This window comes from Musa acuminata, chromosome BXJ2-8 (assembly GCF_036884655.1).
Source record: "Musa acuminata AAA Group cultivar baxijiao chromosome BXJ2-8, Cavendish_Baxijiao_AAA, whole genome shotgun sequence".
In the NCBI taxonomy this organism is placed as follows: domain Eukaryota; kingdom Viridiplantae; phylum Streptophyta; class Magnoliopsida; order Zingiberales; family Musaceae; genus Musa; species Musa acuminata.
Window position 1 is genome coordinate 524,421 of NC_088345.1, and position 17,853 is coordinate 542,273.

The following is a 17,853-nucleotide window of genomic DNA, read 5'->3' on the forward strand; positions in this document are numbered from 1 at the left end:
GAACATCAAGACGATTACTTACCTACTTCGATACATTAACATGTTACAGACTCGCATTTACCAAAACCTGTTCAGATCAGTAACAAGATAATATCGGGGACCAAATCTTGAATAGTTTGATCCGAACGATACGCCTCACAAATTCAACGACTTGGAAGGCTGATCGAATCTCGAACGCTATGACCTAAATAAAAAAAAAAAGTCATAAACCGAACACGAATAATTTCTTAGCTTTAGTTTATCAAAGCATTCAGTGCAAAACCAGAGTAGAAAACAACATTTTCGACAATGAGACTGGCAGTGAATCTCCATTTCGATTCTACGGGTGACATAGATAGTATATATCTATGTTTTGTTTTTACTAATAGAAATAAGATTTTTCCAACTATACGAGAAAATCACTTTGAGGAAAATCTTTAGAAATCCTTCGTTATAAATAGGAGCGGGGTATATTAATGTATTTAAGCTAAAGCTTATTCGATAATTATTTTTATCTTCTAATATTTTCCATCATGGTATCAGAGCAGTGAGAAAAGCGAAACTTCGTTATTGCCTTTGGCCAGCGACCAATGCCGCTGCAGCCAAATTCCTAAGAGACTTCATCGATCCAAGATCTGTATCTTTGATAGGAGCAATCTCTCTATTAAGGAAAATCCTCTATCGAGAGAAATATTTCTTCATAATTTATATAAATAGGAGAGGGACATATTAATGTATTTAAGTTAAAGCTTCTTATCTTCAATAAAGCTTCTTGAATAATTATTTTTATCTTCTATTATTTTTTCATCATTTACTATTTTAAATTTATTTTATTATCATGATTTTTTACTCTTAAAAATATTAAAAAAAAGAGTGACCAGACATCTTATATGATTTTTTTTGAAATAAAAAAATTTATTTGTTAATCGAGATTATCAATATCCCTAAATATTACCCTTACTCTCCAAGTAAGAAGGGATATAAGTGTGTATATATATATATATATATGTATATATATATAAATAAATAAATAAATATATATATATTTATACATGCATATATATATACATATATACATATATATATATATATACATATATATATACATATATACATATATATATATATATACATATATATATATATATATACATATATATATATATATACATATATATATATATATATACATATATATATATATATATACATATATATATATATATATACATATATATATATATATACATATATATATATATATATATATATATATATATATATATATATATATATATATATATATATATATATACTTTGGAAAGACAGTCAATAAATAAAGCTCAGTTCCCGGCTTTCCATTTCCGGTTCCCGCTCTCCCGGTATAGTTTGCCCCACTGCCACCTTTGGCACGGATGGTGTGTGACGTAGACAAACACACACAAACCCGACTGTCTCCCGAGGCTCAACCCCTTTCTAGCTATTTCCCCCTCCCCTCTTGCTCTATTGCTCCAATCCAAATTAATCGAATTCTTCCTCTTCTCCAATTATCCCTCTCGATCCAATTCCCCTCTTCCGTTCGATTCACCGTATAGTTCGCTCCATCGATTCAGACGTTGGATTTTCTTTTGATTCATACTGAAACCCTAGCTCGATTTGTCGTTACGAGGTGAGAGTTCACTTTTACGTTTATTTTCATTTTTTACCTTGTAATGGATCTTGAATTGCTGGTGTTTAGATGGTCGGCGACGCGGGGGAGTGCGTCCCGGTGGCTCTGTCGGTGGCGCCGACGGTGGCCCCGGCCACTGGAGAAGCTGCACCTCCGGAGGTCTCTCCCGCGGTCAAGGCGTCAAGGAGGTGTAGCGCTAGGTACGAGGGCAAGCAGCGCCCTTACTTTGGTACGAAGCGCCCGCGCCCGGATACGGCTCCGAAGAAGGAAATCGTAAAGAAGAGGGCCAGAATGGACCTCGGCCTGATGCAAGCTTCTACAAGTGATGGTAATGGTGTTCCTGGTGAGTTTAGTGCTGATGGTGAAGTTGGCTGCCATGACCAGCAAAACGGAGAGGTTAAGAGTGGTTATGTCCAGGTCAAGGAAACTCTGAGGGCCTTTAACAGTCACTATCTTCACTTCGTTCAGGTTCGCCTTCTCCTGAACCAAGTACAGTGTGATGATAAAATAATGTTTGCTAATAAAAGTGTAAATTTGAAATTAATATCATAATTTACTGCTAAAGAATTGTGGTATGTATAAAAGAATGTATGGAGAACCAGAAAGGCGATAATGGTTAGTTTCTGCCTTGGGCAACACCGTCCTGTTTTCAGCCTTTTCTTGTGGCTTTTCTGGGAGATGTTTTGGTATTGAAAAATGTTATTACTAAAATGCTCACGTACTAAGAAAAAGAAAATCAGAACATTTTTGGCTGAACAGTGATGGGTGTTTCTTGGTATGTTTTTTGAGGTTTTTTTCATTTTGTTGATTGAGTAGTTTTGAATTACATGAACAATGCATTCATTCTTTGGGATATTGAACTTAAATTGGATGTCTTCACTAAATCTAAATGAAAGGTAAGGTTAAAGAGACATGCATTCTAGCTGGAAGTATGCTGACCTAATTGGTGTCAGTGTTACATCCAATTTTACATAGGAATGGACGTAAAATGAACTTACATGTAAAACTTTAGGATAGTCAAATTGTTTTTGTTTATGAGCATTTTTTTAATATGATAATGATATTTTCAGAAGAGAATCCTAATTTTTGTATGAAATCCGAGAGGTGCCCCTGGTCATATCATGAATTATTAAGTAGGTGAATTATGGAAACTTCAGGACTCCAGTCATCATTTTGCATTTGTATACGATGAATTATGCTTCTTTGTGTACACAAGTATTCCGTAATAGAAACAATATTGACCAGATGTTTTTTACATGTCCAGAAACTAGGCATGCTGCTGCCAATGACTGTACATGTGCGGAAAGTGTTGATTTATTTATTTTTGGATTGTATAGGACTGTTGTAAGATTGATAATGCAAGTGTTATGCTACCAATCTCGTTTGTCAATGTATAATTCTACAGGCAAATCGATGCCTTCGGAAGTCCTGAACGCTTACCGATCACTTTTTGTAAATCATTTCAGCACTAACTGATACATACAGAATATATCCTTGGTAAGAGATGTTTTGTATGAGTTCATGGAACAAATATGCGCATTGGTTACATCAATAAGAAAATTGTCCTTGTTTTTTCCAAGTGGCAAACCTAAATGAAATAAAAAGTTTCTCTTGTGAATCTACATGTCATCGCAATCACAGAAAGCTGGATGTACTTAAACAGGCATTGATTTCTATCGAACAAGAAATTTCATGAATAGCACGAGAATGTTTGTGATTGTACCAAATAAAATTGTTTATACCTTGTGAAGATAGGTGCTTCCTGTCAACCATGTGTGATTCGTTATACGTTGAGTAACCTGGGACTGTAATAGTTGATGGTATTCTCTCGCATCTGGTATCTCAGTGTTCTCTTCTTTTATAATACAGGAGGAGGAGCAGAGGGTTAAGCAAGTTGAAGCTAAACTGTCGGAACATCCTAAAGATTCAAAAAAGAAGGTGGGCCTCAACTAATAACTATGTTGGTTCTATATTGCAGTTGTGCTGTTACTCAACACTATGGATTTGCTAGAAATTAAAAGTGCCATGTTCTCAAAATGGTCTTGCAATTTAAAATTAGTTTAGGTTATCCCTAGTTTGTGATTATTGTTCCATGTAATTAATACTTTATGAAGCAATGTTCTACCTCTATGTAACTAATATTGTATTTAATTGATGTTTGTGTAGGCTGTGGGTGATACTGAAGGGGAAGTAAAACGAGCTTCTAAACGACCTGATCTCAAGGCAATTTCAAAGGCAAGTGTTTCAGTCTTCTAAATTAGTATATAAACTAGTTTTGTCGAAGTTAAGCTCCAACAACTTGTGAAATCTTTATTATAGTTCTGCTTGGATTGGTACATCTTGAAAACCCACTAAATACTCATGATACCTAAGAATCTAAGAAAACTTAAAAAGTAGATTATTGTCGGAAGTTGCTTATTTTCTTTTTGGTATCAAATGTGGACGTCACTGCACTTTAAAGATCATAGAAAAGATTAAGGTTTAAAGTTTGAAACTCACGGATTCCTCTTGAATAGAGAGAAAATTAGTGAAAAAAATTGATTTTTAGCAAAAGTATCAGCTATAAAAGTGAACAATTTCTTTGAAGTAGGATGATAACACTTATCATCCTATAGTTGTTTTGTGTGGAGAAATAAGCAAGGAAGACACATTTGAGGGCGAGGATCAAGTTTACCATAATGTTGAGAATGAATATGAACAAAAAAGATACAATCGAATATCTTGGATGAAAAGTCACTAAAGCCATGAAAGTTAAGAAAAAACTTTGAGAGAAAGTAATTGTAGTTTTATGTTCTAAAACTTTAAAGAATAGTTGATTTATTAAACAAGTAGCAATTAGTATTGCTTCTTCCCAATATGCCTTAGGCACTTTTTTTTTTCTGAAAGAATAGGGTGTGTGTTACCTCAATAAGACTTGAAGGAAATAAAGCAACTACTTCGATAATAATTATCATTGAAGGAAATAAAGCAACTACTTCGATAATATTTGGGATCCATAAAGATTCCTAGCATCAATATGAATTAATAGAAAATTATGAGATGATTTTTTGTTGCTCAATGGAAAGAAAACGCTGTAGTGTTTGGTCAGTTAACAAACATCTTAGTAAAAATCATTAACATTGATGGTATATAGTAATGCCCGTTATTAGTCTGAAAGGTGGATGTCTGGGATGCATATGAGTCCAGTTGTGGACTTTAGTAAATGAAAATTTTGTTGAAAGATACATTGATGGTAAATAGTTTATTCATTACTATTGCCTAATTCAGATAGTAAATCCCTTTATTAGTCTGAAAGTCAATTTGGGTGAATAAGTCTGAAAGTCATTTCAATTTTCAAGTCATTAATTGGACTATTGTTATTTAGTTGTACATAAAATCTTGTTTTTGAGGATCAATTATGGGCAAAATTAGCAATGTTTGTCATGATAAGTTTTTTTGTCAGTCTTTGTCAGAATGAGCTTTCTTTTTGTTTTGAAAGTGGTAGACAGGTGACTCTGGTACCTTTGTTATATTAGAAACCTATTTCTTTCATAAAGTCCTTCTCCCTAAAGGTTCTCAATGCTGTTTAAAGGTCTGACATTGGGAGGTTAGAAAGTATAGGATGCATAGTCTTTTCGACAAAACAATAGGTTTCTTGTGATCATATGAGACAGCTTTCATATGAGTTCTTTGTCAGAATTGATGCATCAATCTTTTTATAATTGAAATTCTAGTTGGGATAATCTTACACTGCATAATATTTTCTAAGAAACAATAGATCTTTTAACATACATGATAAAGCTTTCATGTCAATTTATCAGAATTGATGCATGCATTTTGAAAATTGTTAACGCCCTGACACACTTATATATGTTATGTATAAATAAATAACTATGCATGTTCTCATATGTGAAATTTCATTTGAAGGTATATTTTAGCTGGATGATAATCATTGCTTCTATGCACGAATTTATGATGATTTAAAAAATTATTCAGTATCATGAGTTGAGTAGATATTGATTTTGGTTTGTCATCAATCATTGTTTAAAATTTTTTGTTTAATTTCTTCAAAAACTTTGTTTGCCAGATGATTGAAAATGGATCAGTTCTCTGTCATGAGAAAAGGATCGGTCATCTTCCAGGTCAGTTATTCGAAGTTTGAGTATCTTTTGATAGGTTGCATTTGGTGCTGATATTTATGCATGTGTTATTTGTAAATATTTTTTTGTTATGCTCTTTATTCATCTTGGTAAATGCACATGATAGCATATGTTACTAAGCTTATCTAGTATGTTCTGTTGTGTTTTGGTAGGTATTGGTGTTGGACAACAATTCTATTCACGTGCTGAAATGGTGGTTTTAGGTGTACATGGCCACTGGCTAAATGGAATTGACTACTTGGGAGGCTCTTATGCCAAACAGGTAATTGATATGATATCCTTATTGACTCGTGGATGTTCTTATCAAATTCTTAATCATTTTTTATGGATTATGTCCTATTTGTTTTTTTCATTTAAATAGAACAACATGAAAATCATCAGGCTTAATTTCCCAAGTATTTGGGGTGGCTATGTTAACCTTTCTTTGCCACTGAACTTTGTTTAGGCAGTATAACTAGTAAAACTAAGAGTAGTTAATTATCTATATATTATTTCTACTGAAATTTATCTACAACTCTCTCTACTTCTCCTTGTACAACTAAGTTGGCTCATGTTATCTGATGCATCTTTATTTCTCTTTTGGATGTACTCAGACCATTATAACTGTCTTTTTCTCATTTTATCATTTGTTGGACGTAAATGTTCATGAATATAGACATTCCTTTATCCTATTCTCTAGTAGCACTAAACAACTGTCTTGGTGTTCTCAAATTTGCAACATTAATTTATCGTATATGTTTCTAACTCGGGTATTGCCAAACTGCCCGAAACGGTACATAGTTAGATTGTAACTATACCTCTGTTCAAAATTCTTGATTGGCCTTATAAGTTCTTTTAATCAAATTTTCAATTCATTAAACAGTTAATAAGTGTAATAAACTCCTGATGGCCTCCTTCACTTTAATCATTTCACTTCAATTCTATGAATAATATCTTCTTCTATCTCTCTTTCCTACCGAATAATCTTTATAAATGTCTTAAACCTTTAGAACCTTTTTCCATCATGTTCTGTGAATTTAAACGACTTAAAGATGATAATGACCATTATAATCCATTTCTATCCATTATAACATAATAAAGGCTCTTATGTGACAGAAGTGATGGCCATTATCAAATCTCAACTGTCCTTCGAACAGAACTGTCTTGTGTTATGCCTTAGATCCTTGTTTTAAATTGTTTATCAGTGCTGTATTTATTATGGCGGTATAGTTCTATGAAGTATCTTCTTTATAACATATTTCCATAAAATTGGCTTTTGAGACATGCTTCACTTAGTTTACAAAATAGTGCATTTAAATTTTGGTATTGTATTACCATAAATCAATATTCTTTACATGAATGGATAGTCATCATTGGCTTTTATTTTTAATGTAGCAAGAACAGTACAAGGGTTATATTTCAATCTTAGTCTTCTATTACCATGAATCGAGATTCTTTAGATAGATGGATAGTCATCATTGATTTTTATTTTTAATGTGGCAGGAACAATACAAGGGTTATACTTTTCCACTTGCTGTATGCATAGTGTTGTCAGGCATGTACGAAGATGACAGTGATAATGCTGAAGATATTGTGTACACTGGTCAGGGTGGACACGATTTACTTGGTAGTAAGCAGCAAATTCGGGATCAAAAGTTGGAACGTGGTAATTTGGCATTAAAGGTTTGTTTGATAGCACTATTCTAGTTACTTTGTGCTAAATTTGTGCAGATGAATTAAAGTTGCTGAGCCTAATCTTAAGAGAAATACACTAATCACCCTTAATTCTTCCTAGTTATGGAATAATTATTTAATTATGTCAAATGATAAATAAAACATAGTAAGAACTTACCTACCTTTAATTGGAAAGAATTTTCACCAAATCTAGATTTCTAATCCCTCTAACTGAAGGTTTGATTTGTGCTAATAGCTCATTAAGAAGTTTACTCAAGTTAAGAGTGACAGAGAGATTGAGAATGAGCATGAGTGAGAGTTAGTGAGAGGCGTAGGACATATAAGCGATTGAAACCATGGTCCAATGGTCAATTTGATTGTTGAACCCAAATTTACATGTGATTCAATTGGTATGATCGAAGTTCGATCATTATCGATTGTTACATTAGTAATGATCGAGTTTCGATTGCATCAGGTGGGGGCCATACCACTTGATATGTACCCTGTTTCCTGTGTTCCTCCACTCGAAGAGGTATTGGGCGGGCCGATTCGTAGCACTTGTATCATATTGTTTCCCGGGGGGGTACAACAAATAATGTGTTCATGCCTCATGGTCCCTACTAATGGTGGAACTCCTGTGCTATTTAATTATATCGTCAACTTTAGCATTACAGGAATGAGACTCCTAAATCTTGAAGTAACCAATGTAACCAAAGCAATTCTGATGTAGTATAAGCAAGAGCATGATAGTCTGCTTTGGTACTTCAACGAGCAACAACACTATGTTTTTTACTCTTCCAGAAAATCGAAGAATCACCAAAAAAGAAACAATATCCGGTAGTAGATTGTCTATTAGTGGGATCACTTGCCCAATCAACATCTAACTGAGTATACACGAAGCACTAGGAATGCCTCAATTAAAAAATGAAAGCCATTAAAACTTGTTCTTTTTATGTAGCATAAGATTTGAAGTACAACATAATGAACACACTGAGGCGTCGACATAAATTGGTTAACTAAATAAATTGCATATGATATATCCGAACGTGTAACTGTCAGATAAACAAGATTACCAACAAGTTAATAAAGAGTTGCATCTTTTAAAGGCTCTCCTTTTGTGGCATATAATCTTTGGTTCAATACGTGTGTCTGTTACTTTATTGTCAGAACAAAGAATTTGTCTTTTGAGAAAATTGAGTTTAAATCATTTTGGAAAAAAGTTTTATATGTATCAAATAACTCAAATCGGTTATGCATCAAATAAATCTATGTAAAACATGAGAAATCATCAACAAGGATGACAAAATAATTAGATCCACCCATAGTGGGTACCTAGGAGATGGACCTCATGCATCAAAATAAACTAAATCAAAAGGCGTAGAAGCAAAGGAATTACTAATAGGAAATGGAAGGGCAATTTGTTTTCCCATTTGACAAGACATACATTCAAAATGACGAGAAGAAACCAAACCCAATTGACCAATATTGATTAAAGGTTTTAGTTGAGAAAGTGAAGTATGTCCTAACCGAGAATGCCAAAGACCCAATGGAGCATGTTTCACAATTTTCTGAGTGATGCAGCAGCTGTAGAAGGAATACGAAGTCGAGTGAGGAAGAACAAATATCCAGCTTTACGGCCTGTCCCAACAATCTGACCAGTCTGTGGATCTCGCATATTACGACCAGTAGAAAAAAAATGAACATCAAATCCCAGGTCACATAATTTATCATCTGACAATAGGTTTAATAAAAATTGAGGAACAAAATATGTATTAGAGATTGTGAGATTGGACGTAAAAATTGAGCTAATATGACTTAAATTGTTGACCCATTAGTAGTGTGAATATTAAATGCAGGAGTTCTAAAAGAGTATTTTAAAGAATTTGTTGTCATATAATTTGCACAAGTTGAATCAAGAAGCCAAGTAGTATTACTTGACATGTCAGGAATTATAAAGGCAGAATGAAGTGATATACAATATGAAACCTTGTTGACTATAGCTTCAATATCTGTAGCAGAAAGTGTTGGGCTAATGGAGGAAGACTTGATAGTTGCAGTTGCAGTGGTCTTTCTAGTAAGTTTACAGCATTCTTGAATTGTATGTCCAATCTTACGACAATACCTTACAAATTGGCTTTTTCTATTCTCCATTCAAATTACTCGTAGCAATGGACGAGGTGAAGGGTGGAGAACTCCTAGATGGGTTCTGGGACACTAGGAAGAGGAATTGTGCCACGACCATTTTGGCAATCTTGTTGGAGATGGGGCCATTGACATAGGTGATGTGCTCCTTGAGGAGGTGGGAGAAGACGTCGTACGAGTGCTCGCCATGCTTGTTTGAGGGGATCTAGGGAGGGAGGACTTTTGCCATTGAAGGAAGAATTCTGGACTTTTGTTGAGGAGAACTACAACTAAAGAGAATGGCGGTCGGACTTTTACCCCCGTTGAAGAAGGCCAAATATATGTAAAAGTGCAACGATCTGTCTACGTGACCTTGACATATTTGGACAGCGATGGTCCGGACAGGATGTAGAGGAAAGAGCGACGGAACAAAGAAGGGCATGCAAAGGGCAGCAACAACGATAGTAAGGGTAACAACAGGTAGGAGGTGGAGATTGGATGCGACAGATTTGGAAGGTCGTGATAGATGTGGAAGGTCGGCTGTGATGGGGAGGTTGTCTGCTGCTCAAGGGCGTTGGTTGTTGTTGGTGAAGATCGGAGGTCAAGGGGGATCCACATTGATCGTCAAGAGAGGGTTTTTGCTTAGCAGTCGATCGACGAAGAAGACGACAAATATATGAGATTGGAGAGGAGAATGACAAGTTGTATGATTTTCAGTCGATAGGAAGAGGGGGAGCAGAGATGTTCATCCAGGAGAACATAGCTGCATCGCTGGAGCAAATCAGAGGGAGGGTTGTGATTGGGTGTCATTGGAACTGCATCATCAAAAGGATGCAATGAGGGACCCATAGTAGCCTTCGGGAGAGAACAAAGTGCAGCGAGTGATGATCATGTCCTTTGCCTTGTGATCGTGAGTCGTCGAACGGAATCTAATTTGGGGATGGACAAAATTGCAGCAGCGGTAGTGGTGTCACTGACCCTTGGACAGGAAGAATCGTGGTGGTAAATAGCGATTGGAGGAACTTGATTGAGGGATGTGCAGTGATGGAGGGCTGCGGTTTGGTGATATTGTTTGATGGTGAAATCAATGAATCAGGAACAAGCAACAACGATTGGAAAGCTACATTGGAGGCGGAAGTATTTGAGGAGACTCGATTGTGCTTAGCGACGAAGGGTTGTGACAGTTGTGAATAAAGTGAAAGGATTAGAACAAAGGGAAGGATCAAAACAGAAGCTCGGATAACATGAAAAAGTGAAAGGAGGAAGAAGAAACATATATTTTATTGATGTTTATTCTGTATACATCACAACCCTATTTATAGGATGAAAGTCAATCAAATTAGTCTCATAAATTGAGAACTCAAGGGATGTCAAATCCCTCTTGTATGGTAGGAATCTGGGAAAACATATGGCGATCATATCAAGGGATTTGAGATCCCTTTACATTGTAATTTCGACAACATTCATTTCCAAAGTCCTTTAGTCTTAGTTTATGTACTAATAATAGTAACATGATCATAAGAATAGTTGACACGAGAAGATCTATAGGTTTCATAATTGCAGTTACAAGTCAATTTGTTTATTTTTGATGCCATTTTATGAAATGAAATAAATGCAAGAGAGTGAGATGAGAAGAGGAAAAGAATGAAGCAAGATTCAGCGAGCACAAAAAATATCACAGTTTTGTGTTTTCTTATAAGCCACAATTTTTTCTCCGTCCTTGAAGACCCTTAGTGGAGCTGCTTAAAATATGGTCATTGGTCTCTGACTTACGAAGATTTTCTTATCCTTTCCTTCCCTAGATTGGAGTCGGTGAAGACAAAATACGTTTATAAGAGAAATTATAAAAAATACATAACATATTTTGAAGCTACTTGAGTGGCTTAGATGATTCAAAATGTAGATATATTATACAAATTATTGGTAAAAAATCTTTATGCTTTTGCCTGGAATAGCAGTTGTGCTTGTCTATACGCATCGAATTATATTTAAGGTATTTTTCTTCTACAAAAAATATAGTTTGAATCAATATATAGATTATTAGTGGCCTTTCTGCCATCACAAGCTGCCAAACACAATTTTACAGTAACTGTATGCTAAACTAAGGACTTTAAAGAATGATGTAATAAACATTTTTTTTTTATCTATATGCTTTTGCATATGTTTCTTTTCTAGTTTCAGAGAATTATTTGCCTCTTTTTCTGTGCAGAATAGCTGTGAATGCGGTTCACCTGTTAGGGTTGTTCGTGGGCATGAATCACAAAACAGTTACTGTGGAAAAGTTTACACATATGATGGTTTATATAAGGTTTGTTATGGAAGCATGTTTTAACATTTAATTTCTTTTTATTGGTTCTGCATGTTCAGGTTGCTTTTTGCCTAGTTGGTGAATGTAATGTCTTACAAGATGTATGTTCTAATACGTAGAATAAGCATATGATTTCTTTTGAAGCTTATTTTGCAACATATTGGGCATTTTGTTCCATATAGAATATTATTTTCTTGTGGAATCTTTTATTACTGTTGACATTTTTTTGTAGCATGGCCAATTCTTTAATTTTATTTTGTAAATATTTTGTTTATAAGACATAAATGAACTTTGTTAGAACTTGTACAAGCATTGCTACATTAACCGAACCTGTCTTTATCAACCAAAAGCCAAAAAATTTTTAATTGATATACTTTGTGATCAATATCACCTTGACTCCTGCATGTGATACCTATTATTTGTTGAGCATGTTCCATGTAGGTCAAATATGTTGCTCTTGGATTTTTGATTTTTAATATAAAGTGATAGAGATGGATATTATTAGATTTTGATGCTTGTTATATGCCCATCTGTTTTTGGGTGATTCTCATTTTCATAGAAGTGCAAAGCAACTTGTAATTTTATTACTTTGCATAATCTTGGTTTGGTTGCAATGAGTTGGTTTAAGATGGAGTAGTAAGAGTGTGTAGAACTCTCTTGAACCTGACTTGAGAAGCCTATGAGTTGAGGTTTCTTGACTAAGACCTGGCATACTTATGTTGATAGCTCGTGTTTGGATGAGTTAGGATGGCAAGTTAAATTTCACTTTATTCTTTAGGTATAAAAAAATCTAGATGAATTAGGACCCATTTAATGATACCCAATGTAGAGCATATTGCGTGACTTGAACCTGACCAACCGATCCACCAATCAACACTTCTTGACTTACATCAACTGATTAACTGACGAGTCATCTTAAACAATTTTTGTTTAGGTTGAGATTGGGTCAATGCTATGTGTTTGACATTCTCACCTTGACTCCTTGTTTAATTGACAATAGTAGTTAATCTTTCCATGTGTGATTGTAGAGGCGTATATTTTTGCATTGTCAGACATTATGAAAGAGTGATGCAGCCTTTTGGACTAGCAGTTTTATGTCAGTTAGATCAGGGTGGTTTCATGTCTGGTTGTGCCTTAGTTTCATTGTTTTATGTAATTTTGAGTTAAAAATGATGTAGATGATTTTATCCATAATTTCAATAATGTCAATTATATTCTACAAGTTGGAAAAGTATTATATTTTAATAAAACCTTATATTATTTGTAGACATTTGTTGTTCAATAACGATAATCAAGGAGGGTGAGGCATTACCTATGTATAATGTTCCTGAGTAGATTAGATAAAAAATAGGAAGGTTTTGATACATTTCAAAATAAAAGATGAGAAATCCTTTTCTTTTCCACCTGGCTTTAAATTTTGATCCACATAAAGGGCATGTGAGACTCTTGTCAATGCAGGATTAGTGTATGTAGCCTTACTTTTAATTATTATTTCGAGGGATGGATCCGTGATAAGGCTCATTCTCTTAAATTTTGATCCATATATTTTAGAAAATGCTATAATATCTGTATTCATTTATTATGTCATCCAATAAAAGAGATTTTGAATGGTTTGTTTCATTCGGGAAGATTTTATTGTATTTGAAAGTTAAAGATGACATTTTATTATTTTTCCTCCTTTAGTATTAAATTTAGGTATATGAATATTAGAAAGACATGATAATATTTGTGTTTATATTTTGTGGAAGAATGAAAATAAAAGCAATGTTGAAGCATTTCAGTTTGGCTTAGCAGTGAATCGGTTTGACTAAAAGAATAAGTCTAGTCCCATTGGATTTTGACAGGAAACCAACATTAATAATTGTCAACTGTTAGAGAGGGTAATTTTGCCATGATAAAAGTATAGTTGTTCTTAATTTTTAATGCACTCATATTAGGATATTGTATAACCATATCTATATCATGATAGTTTATGCTCGTATTAGTTTAGTTGCCATGACAGTATTGCTGTAAAACAGGACAGTATCCCTATCATGCTATTTTACACCCACACAATATTATTGTAAAATAGGGAGCAAACAGTTGCATCATCGGTCATGGACAAAAGTGAAATGCCTCGTAAATTGGAGCAGAAATAAGATTTATGTCAAGCCTAGGTTTATGATGTCTACTTAAAGCTAAGATTTCATGTCAATTATATTGAAAAGATATGAGATATTTCTATATAACCCTTGATAAATAACATTTAAAAATTTAAAAGGAAAATTTTATATATTAAGAAATTAGTAGTTTGCTATGCTTTTATTTTATGCATATCCATATCATGATACTTTACTCTCATATTAGTGTAGATGTCATGACAATATTACTATAAGGGTAGTATCACTATCATTCTATCTTTTACACCCACACAATATTATTGTAAAATAGGGGGCAGACAGTTGCACCATAGATCGTGGACAAAAGTGGAATGCCTCGTAAATTGGGAGCAAAGATAAGGTTTATGTCAAGCCTAGGTTTATGATGTCTACTTAAAGATTTATTGTTGATTATATTGAAAAGACATGAGATATTTCTATATAACTTGTAGATAAATAACAATTAAAATGATAATTTTGTATATTAAGAAATTAGTAGTTTGTTGTAAGGTTCTTAATCTTGTATCATACCAGTGTACCGAGCTTTGCTCGGTACGGTATGGTACTGTATATCAAGTGGTACGCTAGGGCATATTGAGTGGTTCGCCTAAAAGAAGCATAAAACCCTCAAAAAATATCTGAAAAATAGAAAAAAAATTAGGATAAGGTTTTTAAGTTAGAAATAAATATACATTTAGTATAGTTTTATCAAAACTAATGTAAATTAGGTAAGAATATTGTCACATATTTTTTTTCGAGCTTCGAGGAGTAGTCTTGTACAAGGTTTGCAATTTCGATCCATTTCGAATCGTCCTTCCTTTAATATTGAATTATCTACAAAAAAAATTATTTGAATTGTTAGATTATTTTGTATACAACTTTAACTTTAAGATTCAAATGAATTAAGTAATCATAGGTATAGATATACTTGATTTCATCATCAAAATGAACGACGGGCCTCCACGAGTGGTGGATCGGGGTCCTCGATCCTATATATTTGTATATCAATATGATATATTTGTCGAATCCAATCCTGAAATTGATCCCACGACATAGTGTATTGATACATCGTATGTCATTGGTGTATCAATGTGGTAATGGTCGTAGGTTGATCGTCTTGAATCACATGTGTCCGAGGCGGCTCCTGAGGCATGTAATAGTGTATTGACATTGTTGCTCGGAGAAGTATGACCAACTATCACCGTATTGTTGTTGGCTGTAATTTTCTCCATAATATCGATGGTTGTGAATATAATGGGCTTCTTTTTGTTTCTACGTTGTGTAGGCTCTGTCATATCTGCTCAAAATTATCCTTTGGCTTTCTTTTCCCCTTCCATGCATAAACTTGACCAGTATCTCGTCGAGTGTCTCGCCAAGTTTCTTGTCGAAATCGATCGGTACCAGTTAGTAATTTCGATCGTTATCGTTCGAAATAGCCTTGTATCGCTTGATACAGGGCCAAATGCTTGATATCGCTCGCAGTGATTGAAAAAGGCGCTCGGGCGCTCGCCTAGGCGCTCGGGCGAGGCGAGGCGAGGCGAGGTCCGAGCGCCTCGCTAATCTCCCAGGCGGCGCGCTTCAAACAGGCGCCGCCTGGGCGCTCATCCGAGCCCAAGCGTTGGGCGCTCGTCCGAGCCCAAGCGCTGGGCGCTTCGGGCGAGCGCCTGGGTAAACCAAGGCGACCGAACTAGGATTTTAGGTCTGGTTCGGTCCTGGTTCGGTCCTGGTTCGGTTGTTAGTTGGTTCAATCGAACCAACTAAACCGATATAACCCTTACCCAACCCTAACCCTTACCCAACCCTAACCGCTGCCGCTCCCAATCCCGATCCCGATCTCGCTGCTCGCCGCTGTCGCTGCTCGCAAACGCTGTCGTTGTTGCCGCTCGCTGCTGTCGTTGCTCGCAAACGCTGCCTCTGTCGCCGCTCGCGCCTCCCGTTGCTCGTCGCTCCTGCTCCCGCTGCCGCTGCTCGCCGCTGTCGCTGCTCGCGCCTCCCGCGAGCCCTCCCACGAGCCGCTTCCACTCCCTTTCCCGCTGCCGCTGCCGCTCGCCGCTGCTTCCTCGTTTCTCCGTCAGCAGGCTTATACTGTTAATATTAAGTTTATTTGAATTTTGAAATGATTAATTTTCAATATTGTTAATAGATTAATAATAGGGGAAAGAAAGAAGTTGATGGTTGAAAGAAATATTGATGGTTGAGGATCATTAATCTAAATAATCTATTAGATTGGTAATCAACCTCTTTCTACAACCATTAATTTCACGTTATCGTATTGTAAATAATTATATTTATTAATTATATTATATATTTTTTATATTTTAGCGACTCGCCTCGCTTGGGCGAGCGCCTCGGGCGTTTTTGGACCTTGGCGCCTAGCGCTTTTTAAATCACTGATCGCTCGGTAGCAGGTGGTCCACATGTCGATCTGCTAGTGGATTGGTACGTACCACCCGTACTGGGCGGTAAGGTATAGTATTGCAAACCCTACTTTGCTGTGCTTTTGTTGTAGTTAGAATAAGTCAAATAATGAATCTTAGTAATGCAAGGGAAGTTAAAAGAAGACCTAAGAATATTTTACTAAAAATTATAAATAAGACCAAAGAATATTAAATGTTTTACTAAAAATTATAAATAAGGATTTAAATTATTTAAATTTAATTAAGAATATTGCTACATGCTCAGCTTAATGGCAGTAAAAGATCAATATAGGCGATCTGGAATTTTGTGACCTAGCATTTACTCTTAGGAAAAATATGATTAATTATGTTGTAACAAGTAGTGTTTTCAAAAGGCACTCGAGCGAGGCAAGGCATGAGCGCCTCGTAACACCTCAGGGCAACCTACTGTTCATCCGCAGCCTTTGTTTGCATTGTTCACTGCCTTTGTACACTTCGTCTATCGTTGCAACTTCATCTACTACCATTGGTAACCTCGTTCACTTCATCCGTTGTAGCTTTGTCCGTCGTCGTTGGTAACCTTATCCGCTTCATCTGCCATTGTAGGTTCATCCGCTGCCCTCTCCATCTTCTTAGTTTGCTCTCTCCATCAAATCACAATAACATGTTCAATACTGCTAATCAAGGTTTTCTGTATCACTCGAGATGGTATGGTACCGACAGTACATACTGGTCCAACAGGCGAGCGAGACATGGATTGCGTTGGATCGTGCGGTTTCTGTTTGGGGGGCGTATCACGGGATAGATCCTCTTGTATCGGGTGACATGTTTGAAATTGGACTATTATTGACTTGTACCGGTCGATAACAATTAGATTTTGATTGATTTTGATGGATGGCCTTGATTAACCTGATCCCAACAGTTAATTTGATCGTCGGCATGCCCCGGTCGATACACCGGTATGGAGCTGTATGTGCCATACCATTGGCCAGCTAGCATGTTCGGTCAGCACAAGAAGTCGAACCTTGTTGCTAATATCATGAATTTTGATTCTTGTATGGAGATAATTGAGAAGTTGTCTTATTTCACTCGTATTGATTATGATTTTCTAAATTCTTTGCTATTATAAAACTTTCCTAGACTAGTTGGTTCTTCTTCACCTGCTCTGATTTTTGGTTTGGCATTTATTCTGGTTGTTCAAATACTCTTTTGTCAACAGGTTGTAAAATACTGGGCTGAAAAAGGTGTCCGGGGGTTCACGGTATACAAATTCAACTTGAAGAGGCTCGAGGGTCAGCCTCATCTGACAACTAACCAGGTCTTTCAACTGATTATGTGAACTAATGTAGCCATTTAATGTTATTGTTGCTTCTGTCTTCTTTGAGTCTTTTTGAGATGCTTCTTTTCTCTTCCTTCCTTTCTCTTTATTTGTATCTTTTTTCTTCTTTAG

General features: G+C 35.5%; 1 protein-coding gene across 2 annotated transcripts in view; it reads left to right on the forward strand.

Annotated features, from left to right (window-relative positions):
- Nucleotides 1-1,408: 1,408 nt before the first annotated feature.
- Nucleotides 1,409-17,853, forward strand: part of LOC103994178 (histone-lysine N-methyltransferase, H3 lysine-9 specific SUVH4) — a 39,035-nt gene continuing 22,590 nt past the window's right edge. The window contains exons 1-9 of one of the 2 annotated variants that reach the window (XM_009414503.3): nucleotides 1,409-1,648; nucleotides 1,718-2,116; nucleotides 3,518-3,586; nucleotides 3,815-3,883; nucleotides 5,715-5,769; nucleotides 5,940-6,049; nucleotides 7,270-7,449; nucleotides 11,771-11,869; nucleotides 17,623-17,721. In XM_009414503.3, the coding sequence (XP_009412778.2) occupies nucleotides 1,718-2,116; nucleotides 3,518-3,586; nucleotides 3,815-3,883; nucleotides 5,715-5,769; nucleotides 5,940-6,049; nucleotides 7,270-7,449; nucleotides 11,771-11,869; nucleotides 17,623-17,721 (1,080 nt within the window). In that variant the 5' untranslated portion in view covers nucleotides 1,409-1,648. The remainder of the gene's footprint in view (nucleotides 1,649-1,717; nucleotides 2,117-3,517; nucleotides 3,587-3,814; nucleotides 3,884-5,714; nucleotides 5,770-5,939; nucleotides 6,050-7,269; nucleotides 7,450-11,770; nucleotides 11,870-17,622; nucleotides 17,722-17,853) is intronic. The other variant, XM_065119388.1, reaches the window with a different exon arrangement.